This window comes from Grampus griseus (genome assembly GCF_964374135.1).
Source record: "Grampus griseus genome assembly, chromosome: 8".
Lineage (NCBI taxonomy): Eukaryota > Metazoa > Chordata > Mammalia > Artiodactyla > Delphinidae > Grampus > Grampus griseus.
In genome coordinates this window covers 8,245,663-8,270,025 of record NC_139002.1, presented here as the reverse complement: position 1 = coordinate 8,270,025, position 24,363 = coordinate 8,245,663, and the positions used below count along the sequence as shown (strand labels likewise).

Sequence of the window (24,363 nt, the reverse complement as noted above, 5' to 3'; positions counted from 1 at the left end):
TTATTCTGTTAAGCAAAAAAGGCAGATATGCTCAAGAAAATGGGAAGAGTAAGCTATACTGAAGACTACTCATTGCCTTATGGCCTCTGGGCACATAGATCTAAAAAATAAACTGTAAGGCATAGACCAGTGAGACCCTGAATAGAGAGCCTGCAGGAGAATTCCAGGTAAAGATACAATTTTAGGACAGTCATCAAGTTACAATAATAAACAATGAGGAGGTCAGACTCCTTCACGGGGATGCATCTCCCCTCTTAAATGCTGGTTAATCGGTCATCACAGTCTGCTAAATGCAGCAGTTATGACCTTGTTGACTCTTGTTTCAGACATGTCTTCACGTGTCATTAATATGTTTCTTTTCCTACAAGAGAGAGATTCAGAAGCTCTATGAAAACAAGTCGTTCCTTTTCCTGGGCTGTGGCTGGACTGTGGATGACACCACTTTCCAAGCCCTTTTTCTGGAGGCTGTCAAGCACAAATCTGACTTAGAACATTTCATGCTCGTTCGGAGAGGAGATGTGGACGAGTTCAAGAAGCTTCGAGAAAACATGCTGGACAAAGGGATTAAAGTCATCTCCTATGGAAATGAATATGCTGACCTTCCAGAGTATTTCAAGCGACTGACATGTGAGATCTCCACAAGGGGAAGGTCAGGTAAGATGCGTTTTGAGACTGAGAGGGGTCGGAGGGCAACCGCTCTTCAGCCTCTTATGTGTTTGTGGTGGGTAAAGTCATCACCAAGATGAGGAATATAATCCTAACCAGATTATGAAGGGAGATGGCGGTTAGTCTTCAGATTAATCAGCGAAATGCAATTAGAATTTAGATTTCAAAATAGAGAAGAATGATAACTCCCTTTCGGCTAAGGCCGTGAGGAAAGGAATAAATACATTCATGTAGTATTGGTGAGAAGATAAAGTTAGTACAACTTTTCTGAAGGGGAAATTTGGAATATGTTCCGACGTTTAAAACCTTTGACCCAGGGCTTCCCTGGTGGCGCAGTTGTTGGGAGTCCGCCTGCCGATGCAGGGGACACGGGTTCGTGCCCCGGTTCGGGAAGATCCCACATGCCGTGGAGCGGCTGGGCCCGTGAGCCATGGCCACTGAGCCTGCATGTCCGGAGCCTGTGCTCCGCAACGGGAGAGGCCACAGCAGTGAGAGACCCACATACCACAAAAAAAAAAAAAAAAAAACCTTTGACCCAGAAATCCCACTTGATACAGTTTATCTTAGGAGAAGTTTCTCCTAAGGCCGTGAGGAAAGGAATACATTCATGTAGTATTGGTGAGAAGGTAAAGTTAGTACAACTTTTCTGAAGGGGAAATTTGGAATATGTTCAGAAGTTTAAAACCTTTGACCCAGAAATCCCACTTGATACAATTTATCTCAGGAGAAGTTTCTCCTAAGGAGATCACGGGATACTTGCACAATTATACTACACAGTTGCACAAAGATACAAGTGTAGGGATGTAATCAGTGTTGTCGATAAATGGCAAAAATTGGAAGCAATCTAAAATGTTCCAGAAAATGGGGGATTCTATAAATACACCATTTATTAATTGATGAAATACATAAGAAGCCATAAAAGAAAAAATGCTTTTACTGGCCAAAATAATGTCAGAGATATAATACTGTGAGTGACAAAAAAAAAAAAAAAAAAAAAAACGGTTGTAAAATGCCACCATGGTCAGTCCCTGGCATACAAAATTGTAGATATAGTCTATTTTTGTATGCTTGTATGAGAAATATCTGGAATGAAGTTTACTAAATTAACTGTGGTTATCTCTATGAAGTAGGATTTAATGTGTTTTTTTTAATATTTTGTTTCTATGTTAGCATTTTCTATGATTATGCGTTGTCTTTATAAACAGAAAAATAAAAAACACACTTTGAAAATGCTATTTGGAAACTGTTATGGTGGAATTAAAGTCAGAGGTTAGGGGTACCACTCACTTGACATTTTACCTCCAGGTTCTAACAGGAAAGCCAAATGGGGATAAAAGGTTCAGTTTATTAATGGCTCCAGGCAAGTTCTCAGTTAATCTACAAAATGCAAAACCTTTTGGTACAGCTAAATTGGAGAATGCTTTTTAAAATCTCAGTTTGAATAAAGCCGGGCCTCAGGGTATGGCCATTCTGACTCACCACACAGTTCCAAAGGAACTTTCCTGCTGTATGTAGAATATGTTCTTGAAAAGTCATGTGCCAGTATTCATTTTCATTGTCAATCTGAATACATGTTAGGGAGCCTGTTAAGGTACAGGTAATTTAGTAGATTAAATTGATCTATTAATTAATTTATTAGTCTATTAGTAGATTAATAGATTGATTTAATTGTCCTATACCCAATAATCAATCCCAGGTTTCTCTTCTGAATCAGATTGCTTCAAGTGGAATTCTCCTGTGATGAGAAATTCCATAAGCTCTTATTATCCATGGCTGTGTTTCGATGGAACAAGGTCTGTAAAAGGCATCACCATAACTGAACGCTGAAAACTAGGTCTACCCTTTTTCCAGAAGACTTTTTTAAAAAACCCTTAAAAAGACAAATCTTCTGGTTTATCTCTTTTGTGAAAACAATTTGCTATTCTTTCTTGCGGGTATGTTTTCTGCTGTCCTGCAGTGTTCCAGATTCTTCTGCTGTTTGCCCACAGATAGGACTCTCAGTAGGCTTTTTCCACTGGGCAAGGAGTACATAGCCAAGCTCTACTTATTTCTTTTGATCTGCGTTCTGAGCTATTCCACCCGGGGAAGATGCTAGGGTGGAAAAGAACAAAATCCTGCTGGACAGCTGTTCCTCTTACACTGTGTCTTTTCTTGACAAAAACCATCAGAAGTATTGTGGAGCAGCACAGACTCTTTCATTAGCTGCATGGGCTTCCTAACAGAGCAGCTCTTCTCAAAGTTATCACTCATTAAGGTATTGTGAATTGTTAAAAATCAAGGATTTTCAGTGTGGCCAGAGGCTTTATTAGAATGGTCAGCTAAGTTTGTGATCTAAAATCTAGCAGAGCGGTTTTAGGTTAAAAACACTTTTTTGTTTTGAGACCGGTCAAGCTTACCTTCCATCCGTGGTTATGTTTTGATTCTCTATAGATAAGTACCGATGAGAGGTCCGAGGTCTTTTGCTGATGTTTTCTTTTTTTAACCCTGGCCTCTTGCTGTGTGCCTTGCTTTGTGCTGTGTACTCGCTTTTGCGTAGTGAGAATTACTTGGGTTCAGAAGATTCTGTAGGATCCCGGTACATTTATTTCAGAAAAACCAAGTAATGGGGAAAGGAAAATAATTCTTTTATAATTCATTACTGTAATAGAAGCAGTTACTTTGGTATATTTCAGGTAAGTTTTCCTTGTGCATTTCTTCATGGCTGTAAACAAAGTACACATACACTCCTGGTACTTTTTTTCTTTTAATTAATTAACTTATTTTTGGCTGCATTAGGTCTTTGTTGCTGCGTGTGGGCTTTCTCCAATTGTGGCGAGCAGGGGCTACTCTTCGTTGCAGTGCGCGGGCTTCTTATTGTGGTGGCTTCTCTTGTTGCAGAGCATGGGCTCTAGGAACGTGGGCTTCAGTAGTTGTGGCTCGTGGGCTCTAGAGCACTGGCTCAGTAGTTGTGGTGCATGGGCTTAGTTGCTCGCGGCATGTGGGATCTTCCCGGACCAGGGCTTGAACCCATGTTCCCTGCATTGGCAGGCGGATTCTTAACCACTGCGCCACCAGGGAAGCCCCCGGTCCTTTTTTTTATTCAGTGATACATCATACATTTTCCCACATGGCTGCGGTCTTCATAACCAGTATTTTTTTTTAGATTTCTTTTCATATGGACCTTTTTTTTTAAATTTAAAATGTAACCTTTTATTTATTTTGAATTTTATTTTATTTATTTTTTATACAGCAGGTTCTTATTAGTTATCTATTTTATACATATTAGTGTAGATGTGTCAATCCCAATCTCCCAATTCATCCCACCACCACCCCCCGCGGCTTTCCCCCCTTGGTGTCCATATGTTTGTTCTCTACATCTTTGTGTCTGTTTCTGCCCTGAAAACTGGTTCATCTGGACCGTTTTTCTAGGTTACACATACATGTGTTAATATACGATATTTGTTTTTCTCTTTCTGACTTACTTCACTCTGTATGACAGTCTCTAGATCCATCCACGTCTCTACAAATGACCCAATTTCGCTCCTTTTTATGGCTGAGTAATAATACTCCATTGTATATATGTACCACATCTTCTTTATCCATTCGTCTGTCGATGGGCATTTAGGTTGCTTCCATGACCTGGCTATTGTAAATAGTGCTGCAGTGGACATAGGGGTGCATGTGTCTTTTTGAATTATGGTTTTCTCTGCGTATATGCCCAGTAGTGGGATTGCTGGGTCATATGGTAATTCTATTTTTAGTTTTTTAAGGAACCTCCATACTGTTCTCCATAGTGGCTGTATCAATTTACATTCTCACCAACAGTGCAAGAGGGTTCCCTTTTCTCCACACCCTCTCCAGCATTTGTCGTTTGTAGATTTTCTGATGATGCCCATTCTAACCGGTGTGAGGTGATACCTCATTGTAGTTTTGATTTGCATTTCTCTGATTAGTGATGTTGAGCAGCTTTTCATGTGCTTCTTGGCCATCTGTATGTCTTCTCTGGAGAAATGTCTATTTAGGTCTTCTGCCCATTTTTGGATTGGGTTGTTTGTTTTTTTAATATTGAGCTGCATGAGCTGTTTATATATTTTGGAGATTAATCCTTTGTCCGTTGATTCATGTGCAAATATTTTCTCTCATTCTGAGGGTTGTCTTTTCGTCTTGTTCGTAGTTTCCTTTGCTGTGCAAAAGCTTTTAAGTTTCATTAGGTCCCATTTATTTTTGTTTTTATTTCCATTACTCTAGGAGCTGAATCAAAAAATACCTTGCTGTGATTTATGTCAAAGAGTGTTCTTCCTATGTTTTCCTCTGAGAGTTTTATAGTGTCCGGTCTTACATTTAGGTCTCTAATCCATTTTGAGTTTATTTTTGTGTATGGTGTTAGGGAGTGTTCTAATTTCGTTCTTTTACATGTAGCTGTCCAGGTTTCCCAGCACCACTTATTGAAGAGACTGTCTTTTCTCCACTGTATATCCTTGCCTCCCTTGTCATAGATTAGTTAACCACAGGTGCGTGGGTTTATCTCTGGGTTTTCTATCCTGTTCCATTGATCTGTATTTCTGTTTTTGTGCCAGTACCATATTGTCTTGATTACTGTAGCTTTGTAGTATAGTCTGAAGTCAGGGAGTCTGATTCCTCCAGCTCTTTTTTTTTCCCTCAAGACTGCTTTGGCTATTCGGGGTCTTTTGTGTCTCCATACAAATTTTAAGATTTTTTGTTCTGGTTCTGTAAAAAATGCCCATAACCAGTGTTTTTAATGACTGTGTTATAATCCAGTGTGGATGTCACAGTTACCTAATTATTCCCCTATGTTAGGCAGTATCTAGTTTTTTCTATTGTAAGCACTGTTGTAATGAATGGTACAGTTTTTCCTTTTGCCAGTAGGATGGGTTCTCAGTGTAATTACTAGGTCAAAGGGCATGAACATTTTAGTGGTTGATAAATACTGCTCAAGTGCTTTCCAAGAGAGGAATACCAGTTTGTGTGTTTGGGTGCTGTCTTTTGTTTATATTCTAATTGGCCATGTTTCTGATGGCTATTCTTTCCTCCCGTGTGTTCAGATTTAAACCTCTTCCTATATATTATCTATCCCAGTGCTGTCCAATAGAATTTTCTGCAATGATAGAAATATTCTGTAATCTTCTCTGTCCAGTGCTGTATCCACAAGCCGCATGTGACCGTTGAGCATTTGAAGTGTGGTTAGTGTGACTGAGGAACAGAATTTTTTTTTTTCTCCTGGCCGCACCACTTGGCTTGCGGGATCTTAGTCCCCCACCCAGGGATTGAACCCAGGTCCCTGCAGTGGAAGCTTGGAGTCCTAACCACTGGACCACTAGGGAGTTCCCTGAGGAACAGAATTTTTAATTTAATTTAAAACTAAACAGCACATGTGGCCAGTGGGACGGCACAGCTCTAAACCCATTTTATACCGTGGGCGTGTCTGCTACTTTTCACTCTTCTACTTGGTTGAATTTGCCCCCTTGCACGCTTCCTTTTCACTCTTGTACTTGGTTGAATCTGCCTCCTTGCACGCTGCTTCCTGACCCCAGCTGGAGTAGTTTTTTTTACCTAAACTTGGCCTTCTGGACTAGTTAGGGACAGCAAGCACACTTGTTTTGTTCACAAGTAATGTCCGTGTACTCAGGGACCTCACTACTTCCCTGTTGTTTAATACAACAGTGTGAAGACTAACTGGTTTACTGTCCTGCCTAATGTGTGCATTCCTAAATAATGTCATCCTTCTTAGTCAGACCATGTACTTTCATCTCCCTTTAGTTGGTTGCTTTTCTATTATTAATAGTTTTAGCTTTTCAGCCAAATACCTGATACTGGTGTATGTTCTGTTTAGCAGGGACGGTAAGAGAAGGCCAGCTAAATGGCTCAGAAGGCCAGCTAAATGGCTCATCGACAGCACACAGTGAAATGAGAGGTATACTGTTTCCTGTTCTACTATTTGTCAGTTTGTCAGCAGAAAATGCTTTCCCAGAACTTAGTTAAGACCTTGGAGAACCTCTCCTACCTATTAAAGCGTCTGTATTTTCCCACCAAGTCTGTTACAAGTTTCCTAGTATCTTGTGTCTTGTCTTCTGAAGGGTTAAGCTTGACTTAAATTTCTGCAGCTTTAGATGTGTAAACCTGTTTTGTGAAACTTCACTTAACTCTCTCCCTTCTCTCTCCACAGACTGTAGTACATGAGAGGGCTAGAGGAATCACCACCATTAGCCCAAGCTGTAAGGGCCTACCGTGGACAGTGTTTAACAAGTAAACTCACAAGAACCCAAAACAGCTCCTAGGAACTACCAGAACGCAGAGGTTGAAGGCCGGGGTTAGTGGGCGGGTGTTGCAGCTTACCCCTTCGTGCCGTGCCGGCTGCTTCCTAATCCTCTGCGGCCTGTTCCAGTTCAATACCCAAGTGACAAGGGACCCGGAGGCCGCCCCGCCCCACCCCCAGGCTGGACAGGCCTATGTCCACACAGCAGATCCACGGGACATCTCTACCGACCGTGGCCACAGCTCCGCATGAAGAACTCGGGATCTAGATGCCATGGGATCGCCGCGGCCCTTGTTGCAGTTTTGTACTCTATACTTGGTTTTTCAGTTAAGCTTAATGGCATTTTTAAAACATGGCTTGAAGCTCTAGTTTTCTAGATCTTTTACAGTGTACAGTCTTTTACATAATTGAGTTGTATTAAAAGCTTGTTCATTTACTTCCCAGGGCCCCAGCTCTACTTTGAGTCACTTTAGAAAACTCCTAACCTGCAAAGATACAAGCCGAATTTAAATTTTAAAAGTTCTCTTCTTTCACCTTGGGGGAAGGTGACCTCATTCTTGGGACAACTACTTATTTTTACCTGATTCCTCAGCATTATCAATTCCTGTTTCCCTTCTTACCATAAATCCTAGAACTACAGTGTGATGTAGGATTTTAGTTTTGAATCCTCCTGTAAAATAACTCCAAGACCTAAAAGGCAATTTATTTATGAAATTTATTTTCTTATATAAATTATGTATTTCTCTGGGCAGACAGCCTTCACCTTATTGCACTAAGAGCACATCTGTAATACCAAGCTACAGGACAAGTCTTAACAAGGTCTGTATTCAACGTAGCACTTGTCTACCAGGCACTGTAGAGGATGAGGAGAAGCCAGGATCCATCCCAGGTGAAGAAGGGGCAGGGGGCAGTGTGTCTCCCCTTCTGACAGTTGGTTTTCTCCCGGGAAGGGGAACATGCAAAGTTATGTCTGGATTCTGAAAGTGGGAGGAGATCTTGGAGGCTGAGAAGCCCAGTGCAGCACTGCAGCTCGGCTCCCTTCATCTCTGAGGGGAGCAGGGACTCCTCTTTCACTCATCTGTAACACATCACTGTGGCCTAGCTGATGCTTCGGGAAAACGGGGCCAGGGGTCATCCTGGAATCAGCAGCAATTAAGAACAGGCCATACACTGCCACAGTGTGGGGGTGTCGTCCTGGCCCCAGGGACCTGAAAGCTGTGTATATCCTAGGGGGAGGTGCCACTCAAGACCCAGAGCTGGCTCTGGAAGTCTCTTTATCTAATGGAGCAGGGGATGATGCTCGGACGTCCCCATGACCACACTTAACTAGCAAAGCTCTGGTGCTGGATCTTCTAACCATTGGTCAAAGCTGTAATGAGACCGAGTCTGTAGGCAGAGTGAAAAGGGATGCCTGAGTGAGTAGGAAGGGGGAGGAGCATGGGGCTGGGGGCAGGTAATGGGCAGTGACTGTAACATGATTAGGCCCTCCTCGCAGAGGGAGGCTGGGCTGAACAGGGAGTGGGGTTAGGAGGGGCTGCAAGCCCTTGCCTGGAGCTCCCTCACTCTGCCTTTGAACTACACTGAAGACAAGTTGCTCACATACTCTAAAGCACATTCTTGATACAGGGATGGGGGCTTTGGGGGGAAGCGGTGATTTGGTATTGGCCAAGAGCCACGTTAAGCCTTCATGAGGGCAGCCACCACGGCCTTGGCGTTGAGACTGCGTAGGTCACAGTAGGTCTGGCCGGTGCCCACAAAGACGATGGGTTTGCTTGTGATATAGGTCATAGAAATAGCAGCTCCCACCTGAAGCAGAGAAAGGGGATACCCAGTCAACTCCAGGCCACTCCTTTTCACCCCCTAAGCAACAGGAGGCTTTGGAGCCAGTGTGCCCTTAGAGCCTCTGCTCCCTTGTGAAGGATGGCCATTCCCCTCTCCCAGTCCCACTCTGCCCTGTGTCGTCCATATTTACCTTGTCATCGATGGTATCAAATTTGGTAAGGACAATGCCATCAATGAGCCGAGGTGTCTGGGCCATAGAATGGTCAGCCAAGGCCCTGTTGAACTTGACCTGGAAAGGAGGAACATGACGTTAAGTATAAGATGCACCTCAAGTGGCCAGAGCTGAGGTTGGAAAGAGAACCAAGCCCTAGCCCTCACCAGCTGGTCCACGGCCTCATTGCCTACTAAGGCCTCCCCCACAAACAGCACCAAGTCGGGTGTGTTGACAGTAATGAGCTTGGCCAGGGCAGTCATCAGAGGGGCATTGTCCTGCATGCGGCCAGCTGTGTCCACCAGCACCACATCAAAGCCTTGGTTACGTGCTAGAGAGAAAAAAAGTGGTCAAGTCAAAACTCCTGGACTGTCACGTTTCCAGCTTTCCTCTCAGGAAGTCCCAAACTGGCCATATTAGAAGTCTACCTGTTTATTTCCTTAGGTTACAAGGTAGTGTAAGAAAAAATTCCCATACTCGGCCATCAAGCATATTTAGGAAAAGGGTGGCAGTAGGTAAAGGTGACCAAATAGAGATAAACAAATATACTAGGTTTGCCTGCAACTACACTTACTACCCCAAAGCAGATCACGGCATGTCACTAATCCTGACCTGTTACCGCGCAGAAAGCTGGTGGTAGGGTAACCCCGGTCCTCTGCAAGTTCCAAGAGAACCCAAGGAGAAAAGGGGCCCAGACAAGCCCCCCAGCTTTCTGTGCACTGTACCAAAGGCAATGGCTTCCATGGCGATGCCAGCAGCGTCCTTGCCGTAGCCCTTCTCAAACAACTGCACCATGGCGCGGCCGCCGTGATTCTCGGGGGGGTGCAGGGCACGCAGACGTCGGGTGTGTGTCCGCAGCTGCTCCACAGCCCCAGCACGGAATGTATCACAGGCAGCAATGAGGACACTGAAGCCATTCTCTAACAGCCAGAAGGAAATCTGCAAAAGAGGCAAAGAAAACTGTCACCTAGACCCAGAGGTGCCAGGAAATGCAGCGTGAAGAAATGATGTCAGAGACGGGCTGCGGAACTGCACCGACCTTGGCAAGGTTAGTAGATTTCCCCACGCCATTCACACCACAGAAGGTGACCACGTAAGGGCGCTGATGACGCTGGGCATCCATGATGTCCCGGAGCATGTCCACACGGCGCTGCGGCTGCAGAATCTGCACCAGGGACTCCTGGAGAGCTAGCTTGACGGTGGAAGTCACCGCTGAGGTGGGGGCAGAGGTGTATCAGTGAAGCCCAAGTCACGTGCTCCAGGAATGCCCAGCCCCTTTCTGAGCTAAAGGAACTAGGAGCCTGCCCAGGAATCCTAGGCACTTTACAAGTATTCGTTCATTTTAGTCCTAATTTAGAGCTCATCGACACCCAAAGTCCAAGTTACGAAATAGAAATTTATGTTATGGGATTTGTCAAAAGTCACGCACCTAGTAAGAACGGAGGTGGACGCGGTGGCCTCCTGGGGTGTGTGACGCCCACCCAAGCATTTCCAGGTCCAGGGAGATACTTACTGCTGAACGTCCCCATCACCTTCCCTTCCAGCTTGTTCGCAACAGATTCACAGAGTTGGACCGCAATGTCTGCTGCCACGTTCTTAGCTGAGAAGAGGGGGAAAGGCGTGGTATGAGTGCTCCAGCAGCAGTGAACAACCCCTATGGTACAGCCATTCTGCCCCCCACCGTCCCTACCCCAGAAACACGAGTCCACCCGTTCCTGACTCACCAATGAGATGGTCACGCATCTTGTCCAGCACAGATTCCATGTCTTCACGACTCAAGCTCTTGGAACCCACAAGGCCCTTCAGCATCCCAAACATGCCACCCAGAGTCCCCTTGGTAGCACTGCAGGCACAGAAGGTTACAGATGCACATGTGGCCAGCAGGCAGCGGTCACGTCTCCTCAGTTCTGGAGCCACACCCACCAGCCACCACCTCGGATCTCCTACCTAGGTTTGGTGGAGTTTTGAGCGGCCCCTTCGTCATCTGAGCTGCTGCAGTCCAGATCCTGAAGCTGCCTCCCAGACCCAGTCCCTCGAATCTGGAGGGTATGCGGAAAAGAAGGAGATGGGATCAAGAACACGATGGGCTGTGGGGGGGAAAGCCTGGATTTACCCTGTCTACACTGCTCCACCTCTTCGATTCAGGAAGCTCCAAATGTAACTCACCCCTCGCGCCAAGGACTCAAGAGTACTGCCCTCCTCATCTCTCCTTCCTCCCCCAGTTCTTATTAACATTGGCCTTCACTCTGGCCCTGCTGCCTCTTACCAAGTTGATGTCCTCGGGCGGGGCGCCCTCGGGGGCCCCATTGGCGGTAGGAGCGCTATAGTCCAGGACTTCCTTGTTGACAGAGCCACCCAGTGCCCACACCCGGGGCGCTTTTTTGCCCTTCTCCTTGGGAGCATCTGACTTACTGGACTTGCTGCAAAGGGTTACAGCACAAAGGGTTCCGATGAAGAAGCAGGAGAGGAAACATCCACCCCAGAGACAAGGACTCCCTCGCCCCCAACGTGTCTAGATAGCAGTACGTATGGCAAAAGCTGGAATGCTCACCTGGACTTCTCCATACCCCTCCCATGCTTCTGAATGAACTCTTCTCGCTTCCTGCGGATCAGTTCCTCTTTGGAAAGTTCTATCCCGTTCTCAGGCCCCACTGGGAGACCTGACTTTTCTGCAGGGACTGCTTTGCTGGTAGCCAAAGGGCCATCAGAACCTGTCAAGGAGAAAACTCACTGGGGAAAAAAAGACCAAATTCCAACAAAACAGACAAATAGGGAAAAGCCTTCCAAATCATTAAGACAAAACTAGGAACAAACATCTAGGGGATCGCGAGGACCGGGGACGACGGTGAGGGTGGTGGGCACCGGAGCAAGGGAAGGGCGGGAAACCACTCCAGCCCATCTTAACGACTTCTCATGCCCCCAGGTGTCCAAGTTCAAACTCACCTTCCTTCTTGGCCCCCTTGTTTTTTTTGCTGTTCTTGGCTTTTTCCTTAGGCTTTTCACCCCGTGTCTCAATCATGGACCTCACAGGTTTCTTGGCCTTTTCAGAATCTTCAAATTTCTTCATGGTTGTGGGAGCACGGACCTTACTGCTCTCCTCCGCTTCACTAAAGAGAAAAGGGAACAGTCCAAATGCAGGAGAAGGGCCCTCACACCCAGAGGACAACCAGAACGGAGCAGCAAACTCAGGAGTGCCTTTCAATCCACAACATACTGCCGTCCACCCGCCCTTGGGAAGGAAGGAAGCTCAAGTCACAGAGACTATTTTGGAGAGGGGAGGCCTCTCACCGAAGAAGCCGCAGAAAGTCATTCTGGAAATCAAAAGTGCCATTCAGTAGACTTAAGGCACTTTGCTGTTGGATCTCAGTGCGGTACTTGTCACGAAACAGCCGGTGCACGTCGTCTATCAACTTGTCTACGTACGTCAGTGTTAGGATCTTCTGAAAACCTACCTGTTTAGGGAAAGAAACAGAGCCAAGAGATCTGCTCACATGCCAGCCCAGAACAGAGGGAAGCCAACTCAGCCTAGCCCTTCAGAGACTGGCTCGGCCACCTGGCAGGTTTCCCTGACCTAGGAGCAGCCAAGCCCTCTGACTGGGCCCGAGAGCTTCTCCCCTTTCCCCCTCCACCCTCCGTGTCTTCTCAGTTACTTCATCGTAAACACTGGGTGCAATTAATCAGGGTTTTCTGAATAATCGGGACTCCGTGGTGACTATAATCATTGCCCCTCTAAAATACCCCCACTTACCACAAACACCAGCTCAAACTGGTTGTCCAGTTTATACTTGAGCGTGAGTGCCTCATGGGTGAAGGAGTTGTTACCTCCCCTTTCCTGGAAAAAAAGTATGTCTCAGAGTTCAGACTGTCCCAACACGTAGACTTGGGCCTCTCCAGGATTGCCTTTGGAGAAGAACTAGACACTCCCCCAAACTCAAACCTGTCCCCAGGGCAAGAAGATTCAGGGGAGCTGCTCTTCAGCATTCCTCCTGCGAGAAAAGGAGACACCGAGCTTGGGGGAAAGGGGCAAAGAGGTGGGAGGGGAGGACACGTGCGAGCCAGATGGGAAGGAGTCCTCATCTCATATAAACAATCAGACTTACTAGCAGCTGTACACTATCTACAGTTCTTAAAGGCCGTTTGTCCAGCCATTATCTCACCCGGCCTTCGAAACAACAGAAAACCAAGCTGCTGGGGGCGAATGGAGGGAACGACGCTAAGTCTCAATAGACTACGGATTCCGGCCAGAGTCCCAGAAAGAGAAGGGGGAGGGGACAGCGCAAAGTTGCGGGATGGTCTGATGGGGGCGGGAGAAAAAAGTGGAGTCACAGTTACGAGTGAGTGGCCGGTTTGAGGTGGGCCGACGGGGTGGGAGGGAGGCGCGGGATCAGTCGAGGGGGGACTAGGGACCGGGTCAGGGGGACGAGCCCAGAGTTCTGATCCCGCGGGGGCAGTACCTGCAGCAACACGGAACGAATCAACGCGTTAACTGGCCCGGTGCATGAGTCGCTCACGCCCTGGAAGCACCAGAGCACTAGCCCGCCTTTGGAGAAAATGGTGAAGAAGTCGAGCATGGCGGCAGCGGGAAAAGAGCCGGGGCCGGCGCCGGGAACTCAGGCCGCGATCGCCCCCGCTTCCTGCTGCGCCAAGCGCGGGACACGTCACACCAGCGGCCCCGGAAACCTGCTCAGCCGCACTTCCGTTTAGCGCAGTACCCTGGGTCCCTCCCCAGCTCGGCCAGCGGACGCGTAGGTCTGACGTAACGCCGGGCACGCCAATGGCGGGTGGGGGCGGGCCTGGGCGGGGCTCTCAGGCAGTTAAGGGACAGTACGGCCGCCTATAGGGTGGAGGGGTGGGGCCCGCAGGGGCCGCTGGCCAATGGGCGCGCTCGAATGAACTGCAGGCGACGCGTAGCAGTGACGACGGGCTGGGACCTTGCCGGGGTAGGGCGCCCCAATTCTAGCTGCCGAGAGCCCCAGGGCCATGATTCGGAGGGCGCTGCGGCTCGGCTTGGGCCCGGGCCTCTTGGGCCGGGGGCTAGGCGCACACAGAGAAGGCTCTACTCTGGGTAAAGCTGAGGGCAGCGGAGGGTATCGTGGTTCTGGGGTGTTCCCAGTCTCCAGCGATGTGACCTTCAGGACTCGAGGTCCCGGTCCGCGTTGGGAAGACAGTGGGTCGCTGGGAGCAGGAGGTAACCTTGCCTGCCGGAGCTTGTAGAGCCTGGACAGGGGTATGGATCCCACGGTTGCCCTTCTCAGGTGACATATCCCAGATCCTTCTGTGCCTGAACTTACCACCAGAATAGCAGCCAGGCAGATTCATTGGTGGCGCAGAAGTGCGTGAAATCCTGCTCGCGTGCAGGATGCTGTGCTTAGTGTTGTGGCCGTGAAGGAGGAAAGAAGAGAAAGAGAGGATTCGATATATGTCCTGCAGGTGCCTGAAGTGTAGCTGGAGAGGGAAGGCTTTAGTAGACCGGTTCAAGACTGGAGAGAACCCAACTCGGAGGATACCCTGCACTGCCAGTGCCAATAGCTAGTGTAATTATAGCAGTACATGGAACAGGTGGGAACGGAGATCAGCCTTGAAAGATGATGTTTACTGGCTCAAGGAAAGCATGAGTTCCAGGTTCTGGGGAACTGAGCAAAGGTTAGGAGGAGAAAAGTATTGTTCTTGTGCAAGGAATCAGCAAAGGCCATCCAGATAGAGAGTTTGAGTAGTAGTATGAAATGTACTCAGGACAGGTAAGGTTAAGTCCAGATCAAAGAAGGATTCGAATGCAGAGAAGAGTTTGAACTTTGAATGGAGACAGTGAGAGAAGACTTGGAGATTCATGAGTTAGGTGTGAAAGACAAAAGGATTCATGTATTCAAGACATTTATTGAGCACTTAGGATGTGCCAGGTACTGTTCTAGACTGGAGATTCTATGGAGAATCTAGTACATAGTACATAGTACAGCATGAAGCAATCACAGATAAACTCAAAGTTGCAAGTGTGTTGCATGCTGCAAAAGAGTGGTTCATGCACCTATGAGATAGCATGACAGGAGAACTTGGCACAGTCTAGGGGGTCAGGAAAGAAGTCATCCCTGAGAAAATGATAACTGAGCTGAGATCTAAAGGAAGCAAGGAGTTAGCTGGGCAAAGAAGTGGGCACAGAGTTTCAAAGCAGGGAGAACACCTGTGTGGATCCCCCGTGGCGGGAATGAAGGGGCTGAGGCTGGAGCGTTCGGGGAGGACAGGGCAAACAGGAGCCAGATCATGCAGTGTCTCGCAGGCCACGTGAAAGATTTTGGACTTTTATCCTTAGGGTAATGGAAACCCACTGGAGGGTTTTAAGCAAGAGAGTGTGTGATTAAATTAGTGTTTAGAAGAGATCATTCTAGCCGTGATATAGAAAAGAAGTTGGGGGGTTAGACAAGAGGGGAATGAGTGGAAACAGGAGCTTTTAACGGTTTAGGTGGGAGAGACATCGTGGTTTGGTCTAGGGCAGTGGTGGTAGAGATGGGGAAAAAAGGGGACAGATTGGGGAGATATTTAAGAGGCACAGTCGTCAGGACTTGATAACAGACAACATGAATGTAGGTTTGCTGCTGGCGATGGATATCCAGGATAAGGTGCCACTCAGAGGTCCGTGCTTCAGAGGGCAGTGCGGCTCTAGGTGTGCCGGGATCTCTTGGTCCAGGAGCCTGGCCTCAGGGGAGAGAGAGGTCTGCACAGGAGAGAAATACGTGTAAGTCCCCTAGCCAGTGGAGAGAATAGAGAGTGTCGGTTTTAGGAAGTTGAATCTTGCAGTGCTGGGTATAATGCACTCAAAGGAAGTGAGACTCTGGTGTAGAGAACATGAAGCCAAGCTGTGGAGTGCTGCTGGGTGCGAGTTGACCTCGTGAGAAGGAATGGCAGTGAGGACTGAACACTCGGTGTTCCGTTTAGCCCACCTTTTCCTGTGCCCATCCTCTAACACACACCCCCCTCCACCTCCTGGAAAGGAGATGTATGGCCCTCTTTGACCATAACTGTATCCCACAGACTGGCATGGAAAGGTGTCGGAGATTAAGAAGAAGATCCAGTCCGTCCTTCCTGGAGGGGCCTGGAGTCCGCTATGTGACACCAGCCACCTGCCCCCTGAACACTCCGATGTGGTGATTGTTGGCGGTGGGGTGCTTGGCCTGTCCGTAGCCTATTGGCTGAAGAGGCTGGAGAAGCGGCAAGGTGCCATTCGGGTGCTGGTGGTGGAGCGGGACCACACGGTGAGGTCTGGGGTGGGGCAGAGTCAGGAGTGGGGTGCAGACCCGTATTTTCTTAAGGACTCGAGGGGAGGAGAGAAGAGGAAAGACCTCAGTGTTTGCAGGGCCAAAGGGCAGGGACTGTGCTTTGGCCCTTGTTGAGAAATAGCCACATGTTCTTCCTCCCTCAAACCAGAGACCTTGACAATAAGGTTTTTGCTTTGGGAAGCAAATTTCACAACGTTGTATGTCTCGAGATCTCAGAGGTCTGGCCTGCATTCGAGCTGTGGTTAACACAAACAGCTGTCACGACGCCCTTGTAGGTTACAGTACTTCTGAGGTTTCTGCTCTTTAACTGTTCCTGTTTAGCACTGCCAGCTAGTCACGAATCTTGCTCCCGTGGCCACATCCCTCTGTTTTCCACGTCCGTCTCCTGCCTTGCACTTCCAGGCCATTACCGTTTTGTACGACGGCGCCCAGCCCTTTTTAGCTGACTGAGCCTCTCTGCTCTGTGTATCTTCTAATAAGGATTTTAATAGCTGTTGTCCTGGTTGGGCTGCTGGTTGACTTGCATATAGGTTTCTGCAAGTTTAGATTATAAACTTGCAAGTAGGACTCCCCTTTAACTTTGGGCACGTGGGACTTCCCTGGCAGTCCAGTGGTTAAGACTCCGCACTTCCACTGCAGGTGGCCCAGGTTCCATCCCTGGTCAGGGAACTAAGATCCCGCAAGCAGCAGCGTGGCCAAAAAAAAATTAACTTTGCGTATGTGACTCTCACCCTCCAGTACGGTATTCTGCTCACACGGAACAGGGCCCACATCGCCTTCTCTTGTCTTTCCACAGTATTCCCAGGCCTCCACCGTGCTTTCTGTGGGTGGGATTCGTCAGCAGTTCTCGTTGCCTGAGAACATCCAGCTCTCCCTCTTTTCGGTCGAATTTCTCCGGAACATCAATGTATGTGCTGTGAGATTTGGGGGTGGGGTGTTGACCCCTCCTTTAGCCCAGAGAGGGGAGCAGCCCAGCTGGCTGGGCGAGCATATGGGCAGCTAGGGGTTGGAACCCCCGGTTTTCTTCCCAGCGGCGGTGCCCGGAGAGAGCTTCCCTCTGGGTCGGGGCACCGAGCCCGGGGGCTGTGGTGAGAAAGCCAGGAAAGCTCTCCCTCCCTTCTTGAAGTCAGCTTCTTGGAGGAGCTTTTCTTTGCACACAGGAGTACCTGGCCGTGGTCGATGACCCTCCCCTGGACCTCCAGTTCAACCCCTCTGGTTACCTCTTTCTGGCTTCAGAGGAGGGGGCTACGATCATGGAAAACAACGTGAAAGTGCAGAGGTGGGCGCCCGGCACGGCTGCCATGCTGCGTCTCAGCTGCCCGCACGCAGTGGGCTCTGACTCACTTTAGGAGCCAGGGTGACGGAGCCAATGAAACAGGCCCTGCTCCCTAGGAGCTCAGTCTGTCAGGAAGACGCGCACAGGCAGACCTCCGAAGCCCTGTGCTAAGTGCTGTAACACAGACACGGACAAAGCACTGCCGCAGTGGTTCCTAAATTCCCAGGTGATGAGAACCACCCAGGACACATCCCTCCTAATAAGTCAGGATCTCTGGGGAGGGGCCCGCAAATCTGCAAATGTTTTCTCTAAGAGCCAGAGAGCTAAGCTCGTAGGCTTTGCCGGCCATACCGGGACTCGTGTAAAAGGCTGTGGGTCTCATGACCCGTCAGTCAGGACTATCATCTGAGCCTGTGAGCTCATCACTGGGCCCCAACGCCCCATCTGTTACCCTGGGCTCTAATCCCGGCCCGGGTTCACACCTCCTCACTGCTAGATTGCTCCCCAGCACCGTGCCAGGGTCTCCTCCACCCTCCTCTCGTCCAGGCCATCCTGCCCCCATATGGCTGCGCAGGCAGCCTGATCTCTGTGCCTGAGACCCTTTAGCAGAACCTTCTACGAGTTTCACTAGTGACATCAGGTCACGTCCTAAATGCATTATAAATGTTAACTTGTTTAATCATCAGAACATGCCCATTTTACATGTGAGAAAACTGAGGCCCCCAGAGCTAGTAAGTGGTGGCGCTGGGACTTGAACCAGGCAGTTCGCCTTGTGAGTGTGTCCTTTTAGCGCATACAATGCTGTCTTTGGGCATGAAGGTCCCAGAAGGAGACAGTTGTGCTGGTGAGCAGGATTGTTCTAGGAGGTGGACGGGAAGGCTGTCCTGGGCAGAAGGAGTGGAGGGAACAGAGTGACCCGCCCTGTTGTGAAAGCACGAGGAACAGTTAGGGGGTAATAAGGCGTTTAGCGTGGCCAAAGGGAGGCCAGGGTGTCATAAAGGAAACGGGGTCAGATGCTGAAGAGCCTTGACTAGGAGCTTGCTCTTTTCCAGGAAGCAAGGAGGATACGTGGGGAGTTGGGGGCAGAGGAGTGACTTGTGGAGCTGGGGCCCATACTTCTCCCCCCAGACACTCACCCAGCACACATACGTAGACCCACACATTTCTCCAGGCAGCAAGGAGCCAAAGTTTGCCTGATGTCTCCGGAGCAGCTTCGGAAGAAGTTTCCCTGGATGAACACGGAGGGAGTGGCTTTGGCATCTTACGGTGAGGCTTGCGTGCAGAGGGCGTCAGGGGTTGAGGGGCGCCTCAGGTTAGGAGTCTCGGCACCCTGCAGCCGAGTCAAGGAGGAGCGCTTCCCTCCTGGCTGCAGGGCCTCTCCCGGGCCGGGCCGGCTCTCTGTCCTTCCGCGGGATCTGACTCTGGTGCAGTTGGTCAATGTGACTCCCCAGCTTACGAGCCCTAAAGAAGATTTAGGGGTGCAGGAGAGACAACAGGAGAGGAGGGTCCTAGCCCGCCTTCACGCATCCTCGTTCTCCGCACAGGGTTGGAGAACGAAGGTTGGTTTGACCCCTGGTGTCTGCTCCAGGGGCTTCGGCGAAAGGTCCAGTCCATGGGGGTCCTTTTCTGCCACGGAGAGGTGACACGTGAGTCTGCGGCCCCATGTCCACTGCTTGTGACCTCTGCCAGCCAGGACGCCAGCCCAGACAGGGTCTTACCTTCACGCACAGGCTGAGCAAGGGCTGTGCTTTCTCAGGACAGGGGGTTCTCCCCTGGGGACTGGTCCTGGGCATCCTGACCCTGGCTCCTAACTGCATTTGGCCGTGACTCGTGATCTGCTTGAAGATTTTGGCACCCTCCTGTCCTGTGCGGCCAAGTTCATCCCGGTTACCCTGTCTCTTTGCTTCAGTGTCTGTGGGAAAGCTTCCAGCCTTCCAGCTTTCTTTCCTCAGGAAACCAGTGGAATCTCCATCTCCTTCCTCTTTGAGGCCTCAAGGGCTTATTTCCTTTCCTTTTTCATGCAGGTTTCGTCTCTTCATCTAACCACATGGAGACCGCCATCGGGGAGAAGGTGACTTTGAAAAGGATCCATGAAGTCCATGTAAGTTCCCAGCCTAGGTGTCTCCTTTACCTAATGAGAAACGTAACAGCTGTTATTTTGATCTTCTGCTACCCACTTCCAGTGTGGGTAAACTGAGGTTCAGGAAGAACTGGACTGCTCCCTCCACCCCCTTCTCTGGTGCCCATAGGTGAAGGTGGACCACAGCCAGGAGTACCAGCCCGTGGAATGCTCCATAGTGGTCAATGCAGCGGGAGCCTGGTCTGGGCGAATCGCAGAGCTGGCTGGCATTGGGAAGGGGCCGTCTGGTACTCTTCAGGGTACCAAGCTGCCCGTGGAGCCGAGGAAAAGGTGACTTGCCCAGGGCCGTGGAGCCGGGTGGGGGTGAGAGGAGAGTCGGGGAAGGGAGTTGCTGTTCTCGCCGCTTCTAACGCCGCTGGTCATGGCAGGTATGTGTACTTGTGGCACTGCCCCCAGGGACCAGGCCTGGAGGCTCCGCTTGTCGCAGACCCCAGCGGAGCCTATTTCCGCCGGGAAGGACTCAGCAACAACTACCTGGGCGGCTGTAGCCCCGCTGAGGTGAGCTCTGTGGGGTCGGGGTGCCGGGGAGAAGACAGAAACCGGGTATCGCTGAGCAGTCAGGCTTCTTTGGCGGGCCTAGTGCTGGTACTGATGTCACGGTCCCCTCTGGCTTTGACTTGGGGTCTCTTACCCCCATCCACCACTTACCAAGCGGACAGATTAAAGAGGCCAGCGAGGCCTGGGTCTGATGTGTGTCCTGGGCAACGTAAGCCTTGTCCCCACCTCTGCCCCCAGGAGGAGGAACCAGACCCAGGGAACCTGGTAGTGGACCATGATTTCTTCCAGGAGAAGGTGTGGCCCCATCTGGCCCAGAGAGTACCAGCTTTTGAGACTCTAAAGGTAACTGGATGGAGACAGATGACCCCAGAGCATCTGGGCCCCGTTGGGGCCCCTGCCTCACAGGACCCGTCCCGTGAGCGCGCTCAGCGGTGGTGGAGGGTACCGTGCGCCGAGCCCAGCCGGGAGTGGGTGGGGCGGAGCGCGGGGCAGCCCTCCCGACGCACCGCGTCCTGTGCCCCGCAGGTGCGGCGCGCTTGGGCTGGCTACTACGACTACAACACCTTTGACCAGAATGGCGTGGTGGGCCCTCACCCCCTCGTCGTCAACATGTACTTTGCGACGGGCTTCAGTGGCCACGGGCTCCAGCAGGCCCCCGCCGTGGGCCGGGCTGTGGCAGAGGTGATGCTGGAGGGCCACTTCCAGACCATCAACCTGAGCCCCTTCCTCTTCAGCCGCTTTTACTTGGGAGAGAAGGCCCAAGAGCACTGTATCATCTGAGCCCCGCCCCTGGCCCGTGCTCACACCGCCTCACTGCTAGATTGCTCCCCAGCACCACCAGGGTCTCCTCCGCCCCCCTCTCGTCCAGGCCATCCTGCCCCCGTATGGCTGGGCAGGCGGGCCAACCACTGCCTAAGGCCCAGGCTGACAGAGAACGATGGGGTGGGACCCCAGGACTGATCATGGCCCAGGCTGATGCCACCCACCAGGAGCCCAGCCGGACAGAACACCTCGGAGGACCTGAGCACCGTGGCCCAGGACTGGCTCCTTCGTGGGACCGACCCAGAAAGACTGCCTCTGCCCCTGTCGGCAGAGCCCAGGCAGGGAGCATTCTGGGGCAGCCCGACCCAGGTCTATGGACTTGTCTACTTAACCTTTTCATCGATCAAGAAACGTGATGAACGCCTTCCTTTCAGTCTTCTGTCCCTTCCTCTTTTCACCTCATGTTACCCCACTTGCCTTTGATAGCGGGCTGGGAGAAGCACAGGAGCGCTCTTAAATCCTGGGTGTTAGGCATCTGGTTTGCACGTTAGTGCCTCCTTTTCCTGAGTTCCTGACCGGGGGGGACTGTAGAGGGAAGGAAGGTGTTCATTCATCAATTCATTATGTATTCAGTTCCAACTCTCGGCAGGCCCAGGGCTACATATTAGAGATATACCAGCAGGCAAAGCATGGCATGTGTTCTCCCTGGAGAGTTCTCACCTGTGCCTGGCCCCTCGCCCCTGGGTCAGCTACAGCGCAGCCTCTGCGGTGCTGGGAGAAAGCACAGGACACAGACGCCTCACCCCAGCCGGATGTTTCTCCCTGAAGGTTCCCAGGGAAGGTGACCTCTGAGCTGAACCTAAAGGATGAGCAGTTTAACACAGTGAACGCAGGGTGATCCCAGGCTGAGGGAAAAGCATATACAAAGGCCTGGGGCCAAGAATTAGCAAAATTCAAGGGACTCAGGTGGTGTGTCCCCGCTGGGTCATGGAGAGGTAGTGAGGGGCACAGCGGGGCCGGGGCCTGAAGAGCCAGCTGTGGACCTTGGCTTTTCTGTGCACAGGGGCCACTGAAGGGCTTTCAATAGGGAAGCAACATAATCAGATTCTTCTTTTAGAGAAATCAGCCTGCCTGCCTTGTGGAGAAGAGAATGATGCCGAAGCAGGAGACCAGACAGCAGGCTGTCACTATAGTCCACGTGGCAGAGACAGCTAGGCCGGCACCATCACGGCAAGAGGCGCACGGACCCGAGAGGCAACTTAGCAGCGAGAAATGGGGTCACGTAAGACTCCAGGGTTCTGGCTTGGACAACTGGATGGATGTCATGCCTTTCGCAGAGATGAGCAGTGTGAGGGACAGAGTGAGTGGGACAGTTTGGGACATGTTAAGGCTCTGCCTACAGGACGTCTGGTAGAAACATCTAATAGGGGTTGACTCACGGTTGCACTGAGGGGGATGTGGGCTGTAGATGGAGATGTGGGCGTCAAGGAGAACGACGGCATCACCCTGGGAGGGGAGAAGAATAGGGGACTGGTGTGGGGCGGGGGGAAGCTGGAGGGGCTCCCGCCATATTTAAGAGATGAGGACGCTGAAGAGGTGGCCAGAGGCAGGAGAAAAGCCCAGAAAGTGAGGTGTCTCCAGAGCCTGGGAGGAAGTGTCAGTGGTATAAACACACACATGAGGGCTGGATTCAGTATCAAGAGGGTCCATGGGGACCTTACGGAGGGCAGCCCCAGGGAGAAATGCACCCAGTGGGGTTGAGTGTGGATACTTGTTCAGAGGGAGAAGTGAGTGGGAGTAGAGACAGCTAGTAAAGTGCCCACTCCCTCCCTAAGTGGCCTGTGGGGAGAAGAATGAAACATAAAAGATGGAGGTGGACCTCCCGATCATCAGTTGGGAACAGTAGAAGCCCCTGAGTTGGGGGGTGAGGATGGGTGGGGAAGAACCACGACCAGTTCGGTAAGCAAAAGAGGAAGAGCCACCTGAATGCGGAATGAACTCAATGAACTCACGCTGAGAGAGAGGAAACTTGCCAGGGGCCAGGGGCCAGGGAAGCTGGCTAAACCCAGCGTCCGTGTTAACCCTGTAAGGCAGCCTCCTTTGGTGCCCAGTATCCACTCACCCTTCCTTCAGCACAGATGCCCCTATCTACTGGTCCGGAGGGAAAAGGCCTTCATCTGGCTCCTCCCCCAGAAGCTGCTTCCTCCAGGACAACAAATGCTGCGCTTGTTAGGAAGGCGGTAATGAACCCTCTGCACTCCCACAGGGCTTTATTCAGGCTACAGGACAGCACTTACCCTTGCACCTGTCTTCCCTGTGCGAGGGACACTGGGACCTAGCCTTCACCTTTGCCCCAGCACTGAGCTTGGCTGTCCTATGCTTGTCCTATCCTTGGCTCTCAGTGTGTTTACCTGAGTTCCTCTTTGCTTCCACTGGAGCCAGATCGATCCCTGGCCTCAGGGAATTTTCACTGTAACAGAGGTAAGCTGCTTGAGCACAAGTTCCAAATACCTTAAGGTCCTAGAGGGGATCTCAGTGAAGAAGGTGGGAAGGGCAGGGTTAAGAAAAGTTCTGCATAAGCTGCAAAAATGACCCTTGTCAGAAGACGGGGGTTTTTGAAGAGCAGAGTTGGGAAAAGAGGACACCTTGGGTGGAGGGGACCTCAGAGCACAGGCACAGGGCAGGGAAAATGGAGGTATACCCCATGCAGAGTAAAAGGAACCCTTTTACTCTGAGCACCTGGGCACTAGGCTAGCTGTCTGACAGGCTTTATCTCATCTACTCCTTCCCACAACACTAGGAACCAGATATCATTTCCATGACGAAAGTGAACCTCGACAAGCCCCGCACTTCCCCAAGGTCTCACCTCTAACGTGATGAGCCCTGGATATGAACCCCAGCCATCTGACTCCTGAGCTCCCCCGGTATGGCCTTACACCACACTCCCTCCCAGGAGTAGCACTAATTCCTTTTCGCTGGCTGGTGAGAAAAGCAGGAAATCAGATTGAAAGGGAGATCATGAATCTTAGATCGGCCCTATTAAACCACCTCCACGCTCCAGCATTTCACCTGCACAGCAGTAGGCGTGTTTCCCAAACCGGCATGCGAGGAACACTGCTCAGGAAGATACTGACATTCCCTCTGGGGTGAAACAAGCTTGGGAAATGCCAGGTGCTGTATCCCCGCCTGGGTGCTTCACGCCGCTCATCAACATCCCGAGGACGCTAAGAAGTCCCTTCACTCTAAGCCAGGCCTCGCCACCGTTTGCCCGTCACACTCGGCCAGGCGTTAGTGCCCGCGGAGCCGTACCCGCTGGGCCATGAACTTCAGGGGAGCGTGCCAGGCGCCCCGGCCCCGGGGGCTGCCCTCACGGCTGCCAAGGCCGCCGGCCTCTCCGCCTCACCACTGACTGTGTGTGGCCATTGGGAAAGTCCGGCATCATCTTCCTCACTTGCCTAAAAAGAAAAAAGGTATAAACGCTTCCCTGGCAAGGCGTCGAGAAGACTC

At 50.7% G+C, this 24,363-nt stretch overlaps 3 protein-coding genes and 1 long non-coding RNA gene across 10 annotated transcripts in view; 2 read left to right on the top strand and 2 right to left on the bottom strand.

The window, feature by feature from the left end:
- FAM118B (family with sequence similarity 118 member B) overlaps nt 1-6,967 on the top strand; it is a 45,913-nt gene extending 38,946 nt beyond the window's left edge. For 2 of the 3 annotated variants that reach the window (XM_082659616.1, XM_082659617.1), the window contains exons 6-8: nt 369-654; nt 6,497-6,577; nt 6,830-6,967. In XM_082659616.1, coding sequence (XP_082515742.1) covers nt 369-654; nt 6,497-6,577; nt 6,830-6,843 — 381 coding nt within the window. In that variant the 3' untranslated portion in view covers nt 6,844-6,967. The remainder of the gene's footprint in view (nt 1-368; nt 655-6,496; nt 6,578-6,829) is intronic. The other variant, XM_082659618.1, reaches the window with a different exon arrangement.
- Nucleotides 6,968-8,589: 1,622 nt separating this feature from the next.
- Nucleotides 8,590-13,590, bottom strand: SRPRA (SRP receptor subunit alpha). Its single transcript, XM_082659615.1, has 14 exons — nt 13,367-13,590; nt 12,661-12,744; nt 12,201-12,364; nt 11,856-12,019; nt 11,464-11,623; nt 11,179-11,332; nt 10,860-10,951; nt 10,637-10,755; nt 10,426-10,512; nt 9,952-10,124; nt 9,638-9,851; nt 9,080-9,243; nt 8,892-8,990; nt 8,590-8,725 (listed from the first exon to the last, which is right to left on the bottom strand). The coding sequence occupies exons 1-14, from the start codon at nt 13,481-13,483 to the stop codon at nt 8,597-8,599; spliced, it is 1,920 nt and encodes a 639-aa protein (XP_082515741.1). The 5' UTR covers nt 13,484-13,590; the 3' UTR covers nt 8,590-8,596.
- Nucleotides 13,591-13,829: 239 nt separating this feature from the next.
- FOXRED1 (FAD dependent oxidoreductase domain containing 1) lies at nt 13,830-21,289 on the top strand. Of its 5 annotated transcripts, XM_082659371.1 has the most exons (11): nt 13,830-13,977; nt 15,936-16,156; nt 16,977-17,087; nt 17,341-17,459; nt 18,628-18,722; nt 19,001-19,102; nt 19,481-19,557; nt 19,706-19,866; nt 19,965-20,094; nt 20,332-20,436; nt 20,620-21,289. In XM_082659371.1, the coding sequence occupies exons 1-11, from the start codon at nt 13,893-13,895 to the stop codon at nt 20,872-20,874; spliced, it is 1,461 nt and encodes a 486-aa protein (XP_082515497.1). In that variant the 5' UTR covers nt 13,830-13,892; the 3' UTR covers nt 20,875-21,289. The 5 variants fall into 5 exon arrangements, with proteins under 5 accessions (XP_082515497.1, XP_082515499.1, XP_082515498.1 ...); XM_082659373.1 differs by lacking the exon at nt 17,341-17,459 and having other exon boundaries at nt 18,632-18,722; XM_082659372.1 differs by lacking the exon at nt 19,001-19,102.
- A 354-nt stretch (nt 21,290-21,643) lies between these two features.
- On the bottom strand, nt 21,644-24,297 carry LOC309825721. Its single transcript, XR_014297058.1, has 3 exons — nt 23,926-24,297; nt 22,296-22,362; nt 21,644-21,715 (listed from the first exon to the last, which is right to left on the bottom strand). It is a non-coding gene; the product is annotated as an uncharacterized lncRNA (long non-coding RNA).
- Between the last annotated feature and the right edge of the window lie 66 nt (nt 24,298-24,363).